The sequence below is a fragment of the Schistocerca americana genome, chromosome 6 (assembly GCF_021461395.2).
Source record: "Schistocerca americana isolate TAMUIC-IGC-003095 chromosome 6, iqSchAmer2.1, whole genome shotgun sequence".
NCBI classification, from domain to species: domain Eukaryota; kingdom Metazoa; phylum Arthropoda; class Insecta; order Orthoptera; family Acrididae; genus Schistocerca; species Schistocerca americana.
This window is the reverse complement of record NC_060124.1, coordinates 28,417,884-28,431,079: the sequence shown is the minus strand read 5'-3', so window position 1 is coordinate 28,431,079 and position 13,196 is coordinate 28,417,884. Positions and strand designations below refer to the sequence as shown.

The 13,196-nt window shown below is 39.6% G+C and overlaps 1 protein-coding gene across 1 annotated transcript in view; it reads right to left on the bottom strand.

Annotated features, from left to right (window-relative positions):
* LOC124619703 (dynein axonemal heavy chain 2) overlaps nt 1-13,196 on the bottom strand; it is a 1,014,172-nt gene that overhangs the window by 854,520 nt on the left and 146,456 nt on the right. Inside the window, 1 exon segment of the mRNA XM_047146260.1 lies at nt 2,980-3,073. Within this exon segment, the coding sequence (XP_047002216.1) occupies nt 2,980-3,073 (94 nt within the window).

The following is a 13,196-nucleotide window of genomic DNA, read 5'->3' as shown; positions in this document are numbered from 1 at the left end:
TCAAGGATTTACACAGAAATTCTCAAATCACTGCAACACAATACATTAAATGTGCATGTGTTTGTGTGGAATAAACAATTTCAAGAAGGTCAGATGTCACTGAATGGCAGGACAGGCTCATATTGTAATTACACCTTCTATCATTGCTGCTGTGGATCCTGCCATAAGAAATTTGGCTCATGTTGGACATCAGTCACAGTACTGCTCATTTCATCATGACAGAGCATCTGAAGTTCCAGAAAATCTTTGTGAAGTGGGTTCGCACCGCCTGACAGAGGAACAGAATCTGAACAGAAGTTGACATCACTGTGGCACCTGGAGCAATATCATTACGAAGAATATCATTTCCCATTCCTTATTCTCGTGGGAGATGAAACATGGTGCCACCATTTTGACCCAGACAGTAAGCATCAGAGCCAACAATGGAAATACAAGGATTCACCCTCAACGAAAAAATCCAAAGTAATGTAAGTCCGCTCCGGAAAAGTCATGATGACCATGAATGCATGGCCCCAATGTTTTTTAAATGAATTTCCCTTTTTATACCACCATGTTTATATTTCCAGAAGATACATGTATTTTATACAAAATCATCAATTACTGGACCACAACTAATCCACAATGATACATGGACACTTTGCAAAAATTGAAGCATTCCACCATGTCCAAATGCCCAGGAAAGTTGATGGGCAGCATCATTCTGTTTCAAGATAGTGACCGTCCACATGTTGACAAAATTTTTTGACTGCACTGCAGAAGTTTTACTGGGGAGCTCTTACACATCCTTCATACAGTACTGATCTCTCCCAATGTGATTTCCACGTTATTAGAGTTCATTTGCTTTGGATAAAGAGGTGCACGCATAGGTACAATCATGACTCCGTAGGCAACCACATACATTTTTCAATAGTGGGATTGACTGTCTTGTTTCTCAGGGAGATAAATGTATTAACAGTTATGGCATTGTTGAGTGGTACTTAAGATAGGTAAATAAATTAGAGAAATCCATGTGAAGTGAAGTAGAAATTAGAAAATAAATGAAAAACTTAGTTTAGTTTAGAAGACTTACACTCTGGCACACAGCGGGCAGAGCAGAAGAGGCAATGACCATGAAGTCAGCACGTGCAGGAGAAGCCATTGCCCTCCCCACATAAGCGGAAGCTGTCGATTCAGACGTCAGGACATCGCCCGACCAGCTCACGTGTTTCTCAATTGTCACATGTGATCAAAGGCCCTCGCCTACATTCCAAGAGCCAATGACCAACGTTAAGTAGATTCTTCGAGAAGCTTTTCAGCGTGACAGAAGAGACAATGACCGTGAAGTCGTTCACCTCCAGTGAACTGAAGTGAATAAATACGCGAGACGCAGTGGGCTCAACGGTAGTAGTTTTCAGTTCAGTTTCGGAGCTGAAGACCGTCATGCAGGAAGAGACTACATAGTACACAGAAGCACCAAGTCCGCCACTGTAATGGAATAGCAAGCAGTAGCCTTGCCGCCAGAAGACAGAAGGTATTTGAAGACTGATTTTTACGTACTCGGGTGACTCATGAGGACAGGAAGGAGACGGCCTCACATCAGCAGTCACCTGTGAGCTGGTGATGAAGATCTGACAGCCGAAGACTGGCAAGCTGGAGTCCGTTGTTCGAGTTCGGGACACGCCTTCCCTTGCCGTGCCGCTCCGCTGGCCAACGCACAACATGGACAGATGCAGCAACTTAGAGAAGAGAAACACTGGGACGCCACATCCAAGGTATCACCATCCGATTCACGACTTCGTTCTCAATAATTAAACAGAGGCGCATCTCCAGGAAACTGGGTGAGACGGTGACACGAGATACACCCTGCCACGCGTTATCAGACGCCGCCGCTCACACAAGCAGAAGGCTTCACCAATGACACAGCTGTCGCTCTCCCAGCCAGGACAATACAGTAAGGAAACCGTTGTACAAAACTTTCAATAAAAGTTATCTTATGTAAAAATGCTGTTTCATTCTACCTCATACCCAAACCAAGGAAGAACCCACCCTGCCCACATATTGAGAGAGAAAAAGTAATTTATTTAGTGTTTTTCGCCCTGTCATAATGCTGTAGAATCAAATTCCCTTACAGTAATGCTCATCCTGCCAATTGACTAGCATCGAAAGAGGTACCCAGTTACTGCATGTACTTTTGAACTAAGAAATGGTTTACTTATGTTTTTTTCATGTGTTTCGTTTTCTTTTGACTTCAGCTTACATTTATCTTATTCTCTCCACTTGCTATTTTCATTTTGTTTATATGGATTTTTACTTCTTCCTCTACCACTCTGAACTGTCTTTGATGTGACAGGCACAGTACTTACTGGTGTGCTTCTATTGGTGTCTGAAGCCTTTTTATTCATCTTTGCCTTTTATCGTATGCAGGCAAGATGGATCCTTCTCAAACTTTCCTCTGAGTAACCTGTCTCCAAACACATCCTTGCAAAATAACTACCATTTATTTCTTGTATTCTGCCATAACGAACCTGTAGTTTTGAAAGCTACGAGTAGTGTCATTATTTCATTTTATACATGTTCATTGACTGTAACACATCCTGAAGGTAAGTTGCAAATTTAGTAAATTTTTGAAATGAATTTCCCTTTTTATACCACTATTGTTAATACTGCCAGAAGATACATGTATTTTGTACAAAATCATCAATTAGAACAACATTACCCATTTAAATTAATTAATGTTTAGCTCTATTCAATGGGTATAAATAATTCTTGAGCTAAAAACATTACATAAAATCAGCATTACCCATTTAAATTAATTAATGTTTAGCTCTATTCAATGGGTATAAATAATTCTTGAGCTAAAAACATTACATAAAATGAGCATTAAAACCTAAAAAAGAGAAAATTTGTTATTCATTATTAGAAATCAACTTCTATAGATTAATTAAGTAGTATGCACAGAAACAGTTTGCCCAGCTTACTCTGCAACATAACATGCCTCACCATTTCAATGTGCTCACCAAATCCCTCATACACAATCTTTAGATACTGCATTATTTCTTGATAATAACTGCTGATAACTTGAATTACACCATCCCTGAAAAGCACATAAAAAGTTATTAGTATCAAGTGGAGACATTAATCATAAATTAATATCATGCTGACATCACATAATAGCCTTGAGTATGGCAGAAGGAAGGGTTAGCATCATCCATCTCACATGCACATATTTCATTTAACAAGACCAGAAATTCACTGTAGCTTCAATTTTTTTCATGTGACATCCACTATTCACTTCATGGATTACACTTCACATAGTGAACAATGAAATGAAGTAATAGGTGTAAATATTTATGTAGTCTTATTATAAGCCAATTTTTGCTTTGACACAATGAAGGCTAGAACATGGTAACACGTATTCTGCAGCCAAATGATGTGATGGCTAGAAGCAAACAGACTGTAAAGAAATGACAAGCAATGAAATAAAACACGAAGAGGAGTAATACTAGATAATATAAGGTGTGAACTGACACTTCACTTTGTTTCAGCCCATAGAATACCAGCCCATAGAATACAATGAATTACTGCCCTCAGTAATTCATCACTGTGTCACAAGCTGCAACATGGTTGCAGATTAAAAAAGGAGGTGTAGAATGAATTTCTATTATTTCAACCAATGATCACAAAACCTGTGGTCCTTAGACTGCCAGTTTCAGTCAGCAATGACTGTCTTCAGATCTGCAGCAAAACATGGGAAATGAAATACAACTAGTGAAAAAGAAAACTTATCACTTTCTTGGAGGTGCTTAAAATGTGATCAGGCATACTGGTTTTATAACATGTCCTAATGTAATAAAGTCTTAGAGGCATCATGACAAAATACACACAAAAATCAACTTAACATCATTGCACATATTTTACTCTCACATTTGATTCTCCCTTCCCTGTTTATGTAATACAATTGATTAGCAAGATAACCTTATGAAGTAAATGTTACAATATTTTATTATACTTTTCTTAGAACAGCATGTTGCAGGGTACGTGAGGCCCTCTGGTGGTTAAGTTCCTCCGACTTCTCGCCTATGCTGCATTCTAGTGGCTATGCTGTTTGCTTACTTTAGTCTCCTGTTTTGATCCTTTCCCCTTCTTTCCCTAGTTATTCTATCAACTTCACGTTATTTTATTAGTTCCATAAACTTGTTCATATGTTTGCTATTATTTTTGTCTAAAATGACCACAAGAGCGTCTCAGCATCATATATTATACTCAATCATTTCCTTTTGACAATTTTAAATTTAACTTTATTCTTGTTTCTAATTATTACACTTTATCACTGTAATATCTTACACATATGGCAATCCCACTATAGACTTTACGTATTCTACTCCTCATTTATTGCATACTGTTCAACTTTATAATTGACACATATGTGTAGACTTACAAGCAGCAACAACTAACGAGCTAACGGCACAAATATATTACGTAGCTACTGTACTACAGTTTGTTATGAACAGTACCTATAGAGGAGGAATGACTCTGCCAGAACTGTGGCCTTGTTTACACTGTATTTTAAATACATGCGACAATGCTAAGCTGATTTTGCTTTTGTGAGGATATTATTATATTTGGACATGTTATAAAGCAGGTATGACTCATCACATTTTAAGCACATGCTTTCACATCCACGGATGTAATAACTGTTATGGCATATTTTATTGGTCTAGGCGCAATCTGTTCACTAGTTTTATTTCGTTTCCCATGTTTTGCTGCAGATCTGAAAATGGCCACTGTTGACCATAGCTGGTAGTCTTAAGAACCAAAAGTTTTTTGACCATTGTCAGAAATAAAAGAAATTCATCACTGTGTAATTTCACTAATGAAGAAACCAATGCTTCACAAACTCCTATAATTGACACTGCTAATGACAAAGACAAATGACATTGATGATACCTCACTACATGGAGAAACTGATTAGACACAGCTACCACACAATGTCCAGTGTCCACTTAGCATTTATTCACCCTTGACATCTACAGTGAATATGAATTTTAGTTGCTTTATTACATGATGATGCAGAGAGCAATGAAGGTATAAAAGAAGACAAACCTGAAAGCAATGTAAACTTCACTCTCAGAAAAATATACGAAAGAAAGAGAGAGAGAGAGAAATTCATATTATTCTCTCTCTCTCTCTCTCTCTCTCTCTCTCTCTCTCTCTCTCTCTGGCTCTTAGAAGATATGGATAACATCTCCCATATCCAGTGAGGATGCCTCCATATTGTTTCATCTGCTCATATCATAGACTGGTCACATGAAACTCTATAATGGGTCAATACAAGGCTGCGAACTGGCTGGCCTGCCCTCAGGTCTTCCTTCGATAGCTGCTATTAATTGACTCTGCTACTACAAAGTGAATCAGGAGCACCACTGCTGTTCAACTGGAATGGAAATGGATTTGTATTTAGAAAGTGACTGCCATGCTTTTCAATTTACTGCATGCCTATTATCTGCACTCCATAAGAAGGTAGACCTTATTACAGTGGCTCTATTTAATGATCATATGGTTTTCACCACTGTGAGTCTTATTTGTGTTTAACATTATGAATGTACTATGCAAGAACAATGAAGTAGGCTTGCTTGGATTCATATTTACTTAAATCAGAAACTATTATTTTTTTGGTTTTATGGACTAATGGACAGTTAAAATTTTTGTTACAGAAAAATACATTGTAAGAAAAAATGCAAAAATAAAGGAAGGAATTATCTGAATGGGATGGAAATAGGTAGATGTAATGTACAGGTAAAGACGCATAAATGATAAGAATTTCGGAAAAATTGGGTGATTTATTTGAGAGAAAGAGCTTCACACATTGAGCATGTCAGTTATGTGATGGTCCACATCTGGCCCTTATGCATCCTGAGGGACATTGTGCCTAATTCTGTCCAACTAGCGAAAAGATTGTCAAAATCTCAAACTGGTTGGAGGTTCCTGCCCATAATGCTCCAAACATTCTCAATTGGGGAGAGATCCAGTGACCTTGGTGGCCAAGGAAAGGTTTGGCAAGAATGAATACAAGAAGTAGAAGCTCTCGCCACAGGCGGGCAGGTATTACCTTGCTGAAATGTAGGCACAGGATGGCTTGCCATGAAGGCCAACAAAACAGGGCATAGAATATTTCCAATGCACCTCAGTGCTATAAGGGTGCCATGGATGACAACCAAAGGGGTCCCGCTATGAAATGGAATGGCACCCCAGACCATCACTCTTGGTTGTTGGGTAGTATGGCAGGCAACAGTCAGGTTGGTATCCCATCGCCGTCCAGGGCATCTCCAGACATGTCTCTGGCCTGGAAGCTCATTGACTGGAGTGAAATTGTCTTCAGGGATGAGTCCCATTTAGAACTGAGCCGCAATGGCCAGCAATGTCTGGAGACACCCTGGACAGCGGCCAGACAGTCAGGAGTGAGGGTCTGCGGTGCCATTCCTTTTCCTATCATGACCCCTTTGGTTGTCACCCATGGCAATCTTACAGCACAGTGGTACATCAATGATATTCTACAACCCATTTTGTTGCCCTTCATGGCAGGCCACCCTGAGCTTACATTTGAACAAAGTAACGCCTGCTCGCACACAGCAAGAGACTCTACTGTTCATCTTCATGTTTGCCAAACCCTACATTGGCAAACAAGGTCTCCAGATCTCTCCCCAATTGAAAATATTTTGAGCATTATGGGCAGGGCCCTCCAACCAGCTCAAGATTTTGACAGTCTAATGCACCTATTGGCCAGAATTTAGCACAATATCCTTCATAAGGACATCAAACAACTCCATCAATCAATTCCAAGCCAAATAACTGCTTGCATAAGGGCCAGAGGTAGGCCAACTTCTCATGACTGGCTCAATTTGTGAAGCTCTTTCTCTTGAAGACATCACACAAATTTTCTGAAATTGTAATCATTTGTTTGTCTGTACATGTACATCACACTATTACTTTTTCTCGGTGTACATAGGAAAGTTCTGGCACAATTAGGTAAATATTTGTCATTGAGAGGCACACACAAGGGAAAATGAAAACTTTCCTAGGTTTGACAAGCTAGAGTACCAACAAATACACACACAAACACACGCACAGACACACACACATAGATGCATGTACATTCTGCCAGCTGGAGACACAGTGCCAAGGTTGCAGTTCAGCAGGTGGATTGCTGGATTGGGGTGTGTCAGACCAGTTGGGTGAATGAAGAGATGGAAAGCAGAAGAAGGGTTTGGGGATGGGTAGCCAGTGGCTTGGAAGGAGGCAGCAAGTGTGCACATTAGGAATGTGAGAGGGAGGGGTGGCAGATACATGGGCTAGGCAGGTGACACTCAAATACTGGAGCCAGTGAGGGGCAGTGCATGATGAAACTCTGTGGAAGTTTGAACTGGGAGGAAGTGACACGACTGGGGGAGAGGGGGGGGGGGGGGGGGGGGGGGACTGTTGGGTATAGGGTGTGAGGAGGGAGGGGCAACTGTTGGGTATAGGTTTGGAGACTGTGAGTTTGTGGAGATTGAGGTCAGACCGGTTACAGAAGCAAAGGATATGTTACAAGGACCACTTCCACCTCGGTAGTCCAGAAAAGCTGGAGATGAAGGGAAGGATCGAGATGGCACCACTCCAGCTCCCGTACCTGTGTTTCACATGCCTATCCTGTGCACCTGTCCTCCTTCCTCCCACATTCCTATCCCACACATCCGCTGCCTCCCTCCGAGCTGCCAAGGTACTCATCCCCACACATCCTTCTGCTTCCCAACTCTTTCTCTCCTATCCCACACATCCGCTGCCTCCCTCCGAGCTGCCAAGGTACTCATCCCCACACATCCTTCTGCTTCCCAACTCTTTCTCCCTCTATCCACCTGACCAACCCCTCCCCACTCCATTTGCAGAGCACAACCGTGGCATTGTGTCCACAGATGGTTCAATGTATGTGCATAGGGGTGTGTGTGTGTGTGTGTGTTATTGGACTCTAGCTCATCAAAGCACTTCTTTTGGAAGCTAGCAAAGTCTTCATTTTCTTCTGTTGTTACAGAAAACTGATTTTGTGTTGATGGCCAATGGAAAATTTTAATTTTTGTTTTTTATGCAGAAACATTATTTGGAATTTGCTTGTTAATTTAGGGTACAATTTGGTTTAGTTGTATAGCACATTATTTTGGGATATAATAAACCATTGGTCAGTTAAAAATTAATATCTCAATACCTATAAGGTATAGAAGGCTGTAGTACGATTTAAATTCTAATGGAGACATTGCTGCATAAGTTGGTAGGACTGGCATAACAGTTGTGATTCCTGTTTAAATTGTGCATGTGATATTCTTGGTACAACAGAGGATGCAGAGCTGTTGAAGAAACCGTTGTCTGATGGCAAGACAATCAGAAGTCAACTACTAGACAATACCATCAATCAACTGCCAGAATACTATGGTCAAGCCATAAAAAGTCAAGTAAAATAACCTATATGAGATGAAAAAGGCTGTGTAGGCAACCTTTCTCCATAGGCAACCTTTCTCCATAAAATATGAACAGAAGACAAGCCTGTCCACAACCCTCATTCAGGCGAGTGATGTAATCACAAAAATGCTGAATCACCTGTAACTTTTGAAAAGTTTACCCATGAGAACTCTTTGCCTGAGTCTACAAGAGTTTATAGAGCTTGGAAAGTCCAGGTCTATTGAAGAAATGTCTGACAGGAAAAACACAAAATATGAAATGATCAAACAATGGAAAATCCAGGATGGAATGTAGTTTCAGCTATCTGAGACTGCAGACGGGTGTGCAAGTTGCGTTTGCGTGTGTGTGTGTGTGTGTGTGTGTGTGTGTGTGTGTGTGTATTGTGTCTACTGATGACAAAGCCCTTAATGGCCGAAAGCTAAAATTGTGTGAATCTTTTTGTTGTGCGTATCACATCTCAGCATCTCCAAAATATGAAATGAGTCATTCAACAATGTGCTTTGGACAAGAGAACCTAAAAATATGTTTATGGGGTTCCACACAGTGAGGCTCGGTGTGTATGTCGCTGGCATCACACTTAATTATTGTAATACTGTGGCAGACTTAAAGTCTTGGAGGAGCTGGAAGAGAAGACTAGTGGGAATACACAAGCTGTACTGGAGGAACTTCACACGGATTAAGTCAGCAAAACTGAGCTAACAGCCCGAAAACCATCCAAGGAGGCCAGTTTTTTGGAGAGGAAGAAGAGGATGCATGCAGACAATGTAGAAGGTCATACAAGAATACAGTGCTGCCATGCTTCAACTGTTGTCTTTATTAAAATGTGAGGTTTAATTTAAATTAATTTATAACTGTAAATTCTGAAAAAAAAAAATTCTCAGGAAAATGACCCATTTTCTCAGAACCTATAGAAGACAAGACTCTTGATTTTTTTACAGTTAATTTATAATACACTTGTGATACTGTACCTCTAGAATGGTAGAAGTTGGCTGTATATTTCCAGTGAAATGCACACACATTTAAGGAAAATATGTGACAAAAGAAAAAAAAAACAACAGAAAAAAAAAATTCTAACTTCTAGAATATATACTACAACCAAACCAGAGGAGTGTAAGTACACAAAGCATGTATAAATAACCAGCGAAAGTCTCATTAAGTTGGATGAAGTAGTTCTTGAGAAAATAGGTCACGAAATTGGCAAATTTAACACAAGTGGGACACTCATAACCTCCTTAAATAAATGTTTATGGCTGTTGGTGATGGTTACAATATATTCCACCTTTTCATTTCCTTAACGATCCATAACAACAGGAAACTACGGTGGACAAGCTCTCAGCACCGCCATACACACTATACAGTTACATAACACACACATCATGCACAGTTAATGATGAGCCATCCAGCAATATAAGGTGGACACATTAATATTCCTGGGTGCTCAATACCTTAGTCTCCAGTATCCTTGCATAAAACTGCCCAGAGAGACAATAATGTGGTCCACATTATAGATAAAGTTTTGAGATGTCAAGTATGATAGATATAAAAGGTAACATTAAGAACACATATTCATATGCTGAATGGTAGTGAAACCATTGCAGCTTCAATTTTAACACATGCAGAAACAATCTGTTTTTTAAATGACAGATTTGCTTTTAGCAGTTACGCTTCATACTCTGTGGTGAGTAGCAACACAGTCTCTTCTTATTGTTATCTGGTTACCTCAGTGTGATAGTGAATTTTAAGTAGTAAAGTGTGACCAATACGGTTTTTGGTAGTAAAAATGTATATTAATAGTTGTGGAGTATCAGTTTCTATGGTATTAATGATAGTTTTTACAGCTTAAATCATGGCAGCAGTAGTACATGATAAAATAATTACTTTGTAGATGCAATCCATGGAAAAATACACATGATACATTTATGAAGCAGTTGCAGGAATATAAGAATGCATGTTTTCAAAAAAAGGTTAGAACAGGTTTACTAGAATTAAGGAACTAGTTATTAAGATGGAGGATGAAGGGGATCTAGTGGCCACTATAATAGAGTACCTACATGAATAGGTAATACATAATGAGAACTTCGTTAACAGAGTGGAACAGATAGAAAGAGAAGTGCGCAGGGTACAACATGAGGTTCGGAAAACAAAGGAAGTGGTAGAAATGACTAACAAACATTTTTTTTAGTTTAGGGGAAGAGGTAGGGCCATTGTTCAGTTCCAGCAGTACAAGACTGAAAATAATATTGAGAGGATTCAAAAACCAGTAGCAGAAATACTCACAAAAATAGTAATAATAGTACTTTGTTGGAGAAATTAACCACCAAAATAAGGAAGAAACCTCTTTCCCACATTCTAACTAACTGGAGAGCAACATCCTGCCATATTCTCTAAGGCATTTAAAGGCTCTGTACCTGGTCATTAGAATAAAGAGAATAATGTCATAAAGACATTTAGAAGTCACAGTGGCCAATACGTTACGATGAATTTGTGGGAATTTATACATTGTACTGACTTTGAGAATTCCTTCAAAGCCAAATAATGGACAAAAGGAACTCACAAAAAAGACAACAAGAGAACTATGGAGGTTGTAACCTTATAATACTTGTTAAGGTGGTTAAACGCAGTTTGTAAAATGATACCTGAACAAAGCTAAATATCTTGATGGCCCTATAAGAGAAACACTTGTTGGCAGTAGTTATTAACAGACCTCCTTGGAGGGTATAAGAAAAACTGTCGTCAAAGGAGTGAAGAAGAAAAGTGTCACTTTCGCATGTCTCACGATATGTGGCACAAAATCTCAGAGAATTTTTGGCATGGGAAGATGTTAAGACTTGTTAATATTGAGATATTTTCTTCAAGCTAACCCTTTTGAATGGATAATGGGTTTGATACAGTAGATTTGTAGGACATATTGTGGTAACAGGAATACCAAATGACTGGTGTTGGTACTACACTTCCGACATTATACTGAATGAGTTATTACACACCATCACCAGTGCTTTAAGCACAGGCAATCAGATAGAGTGCAAACCATTGCTGAAGTCGGTGGAATGTCCTTTATGAAATAACAGAAAGTCCCTTGATTTTGAAACAAATCCACAAGCAACTTGTAAAGAAGTGTGAAAGGCAAAAAGTGAGAGGAGTGAGACTTGAGCATGCTCAGGAGCCATAAATTAAGTATAAACATCGATAAACTGTCTAATAAAATTTTACCTTTCTATGAGATTCTGTACATAACTACAAGAGTGCTTCCCCAAAGGCAGCTGTAATAGTCACACCTAGGTTCATGAAACGTGAATGGCATGTGTAGCATTCAAGGTTTAAAGAACTTTATCTTTTAGTGGGAATCAAAATTTATGGTACAGAGATGTTTAAATAGGCCTCTCAAATTCATTCAGAAGTACAAAGAAACAGAAACATTTGGCAAAGGTTTTATTATGTGGAGGAGGAATCTTACACACAGGCAAAGCATATTCAGAATGAAATTGTTAAGAAAATATTATTATTTTTGAAAAAGAGTCGTACTTGTGCTATTGCATATGTTTCAGAGGCTCCTGTGTGTCAGCAAGGTGACAATGGGCAACCAATGGGTTAAGTAACAAGTACCCTGAACTCTGAACAATGCACTGGGGTTTCATACCGCTGCAGATCGGTGTTCGGAAAGCCGTAAAAGAACTAACTAAGAATGTTTCTTTATAATGTTCTATACTAGGTATAAACAACTTTGAAATTGTAGCACAATTTATTATGAGATTTTGGAAGAATGCTGTAGTCCAGCTCAGAGTACATTTCAGGCTGATTAAGTCGTTGTAACAACACAATTTCAAGCAGATTGGCTTGATACTGTACAGTAGACCACTTACAGCAATACTCTGACACAGCACTTTGGCAAGTGGTATATATGCCTTCTGTAACTGCAACACAACAAACCCATTTTGGTGCAAATAACTACCGGCCATCCAGACAGGCTGGCTATAGGTCAAAGCAGTGAGTTATCAGGTAATCAACTGTCATAGTGGCGGCCTTCAATGTGAGGTCGTCACTGCTCTACCATCATAGCAAGAGGACTACATGCCAGTGGGGTCCAGCTGGCATCTGATGCCCCGAGGGCAGGAATGGGGCCCTCCTAGCCATCCAGCCACTTGGGCTCTTGCCAGCACAAGTCGCCATCAGCCCATCACTTTTGGCCATGCAGGACACAGCATAAGCTAAGCACAACAGTGGCCCGAGTCCTACTGCAAAGCATTGCCGCCATGGTCCATGGGTCAAGGTCCACCTTCCAGCAGCACCTGATGTGGGTTTCAGTTGTACCATGAACTACAGCATGTAATAAAGGGATTATACAACTTCCAAATGGTTTCGAACTCACCCCCAAACCACCAACCTCCACCAGAGCATACCCACACCCTCTACATTGTTAATAAAGTAGTTTTCACATATATCATGTGTTTTTCACATACCAAAAAATTTCTGTCATACTTAATCTACCCAAACAGACAGTGCAATCTTATGTAGGTATCCAATATACAGGGTGTCCCAGCTATCTTGTCCACCCAAAATATCTCTGGAACAATAACAGCTATTGGAAAACGACTTTCACCGGTATCAATGTAGGGCTGGGGCCCATGAATGAACATATTTGGAAACTTTCTAAAGCGAAAGCATATGTGTTTTTAACACAAACTTATGTTTTTTTTTTAAATGGACCTCCTATATTTTCTCTTCAGGAATCC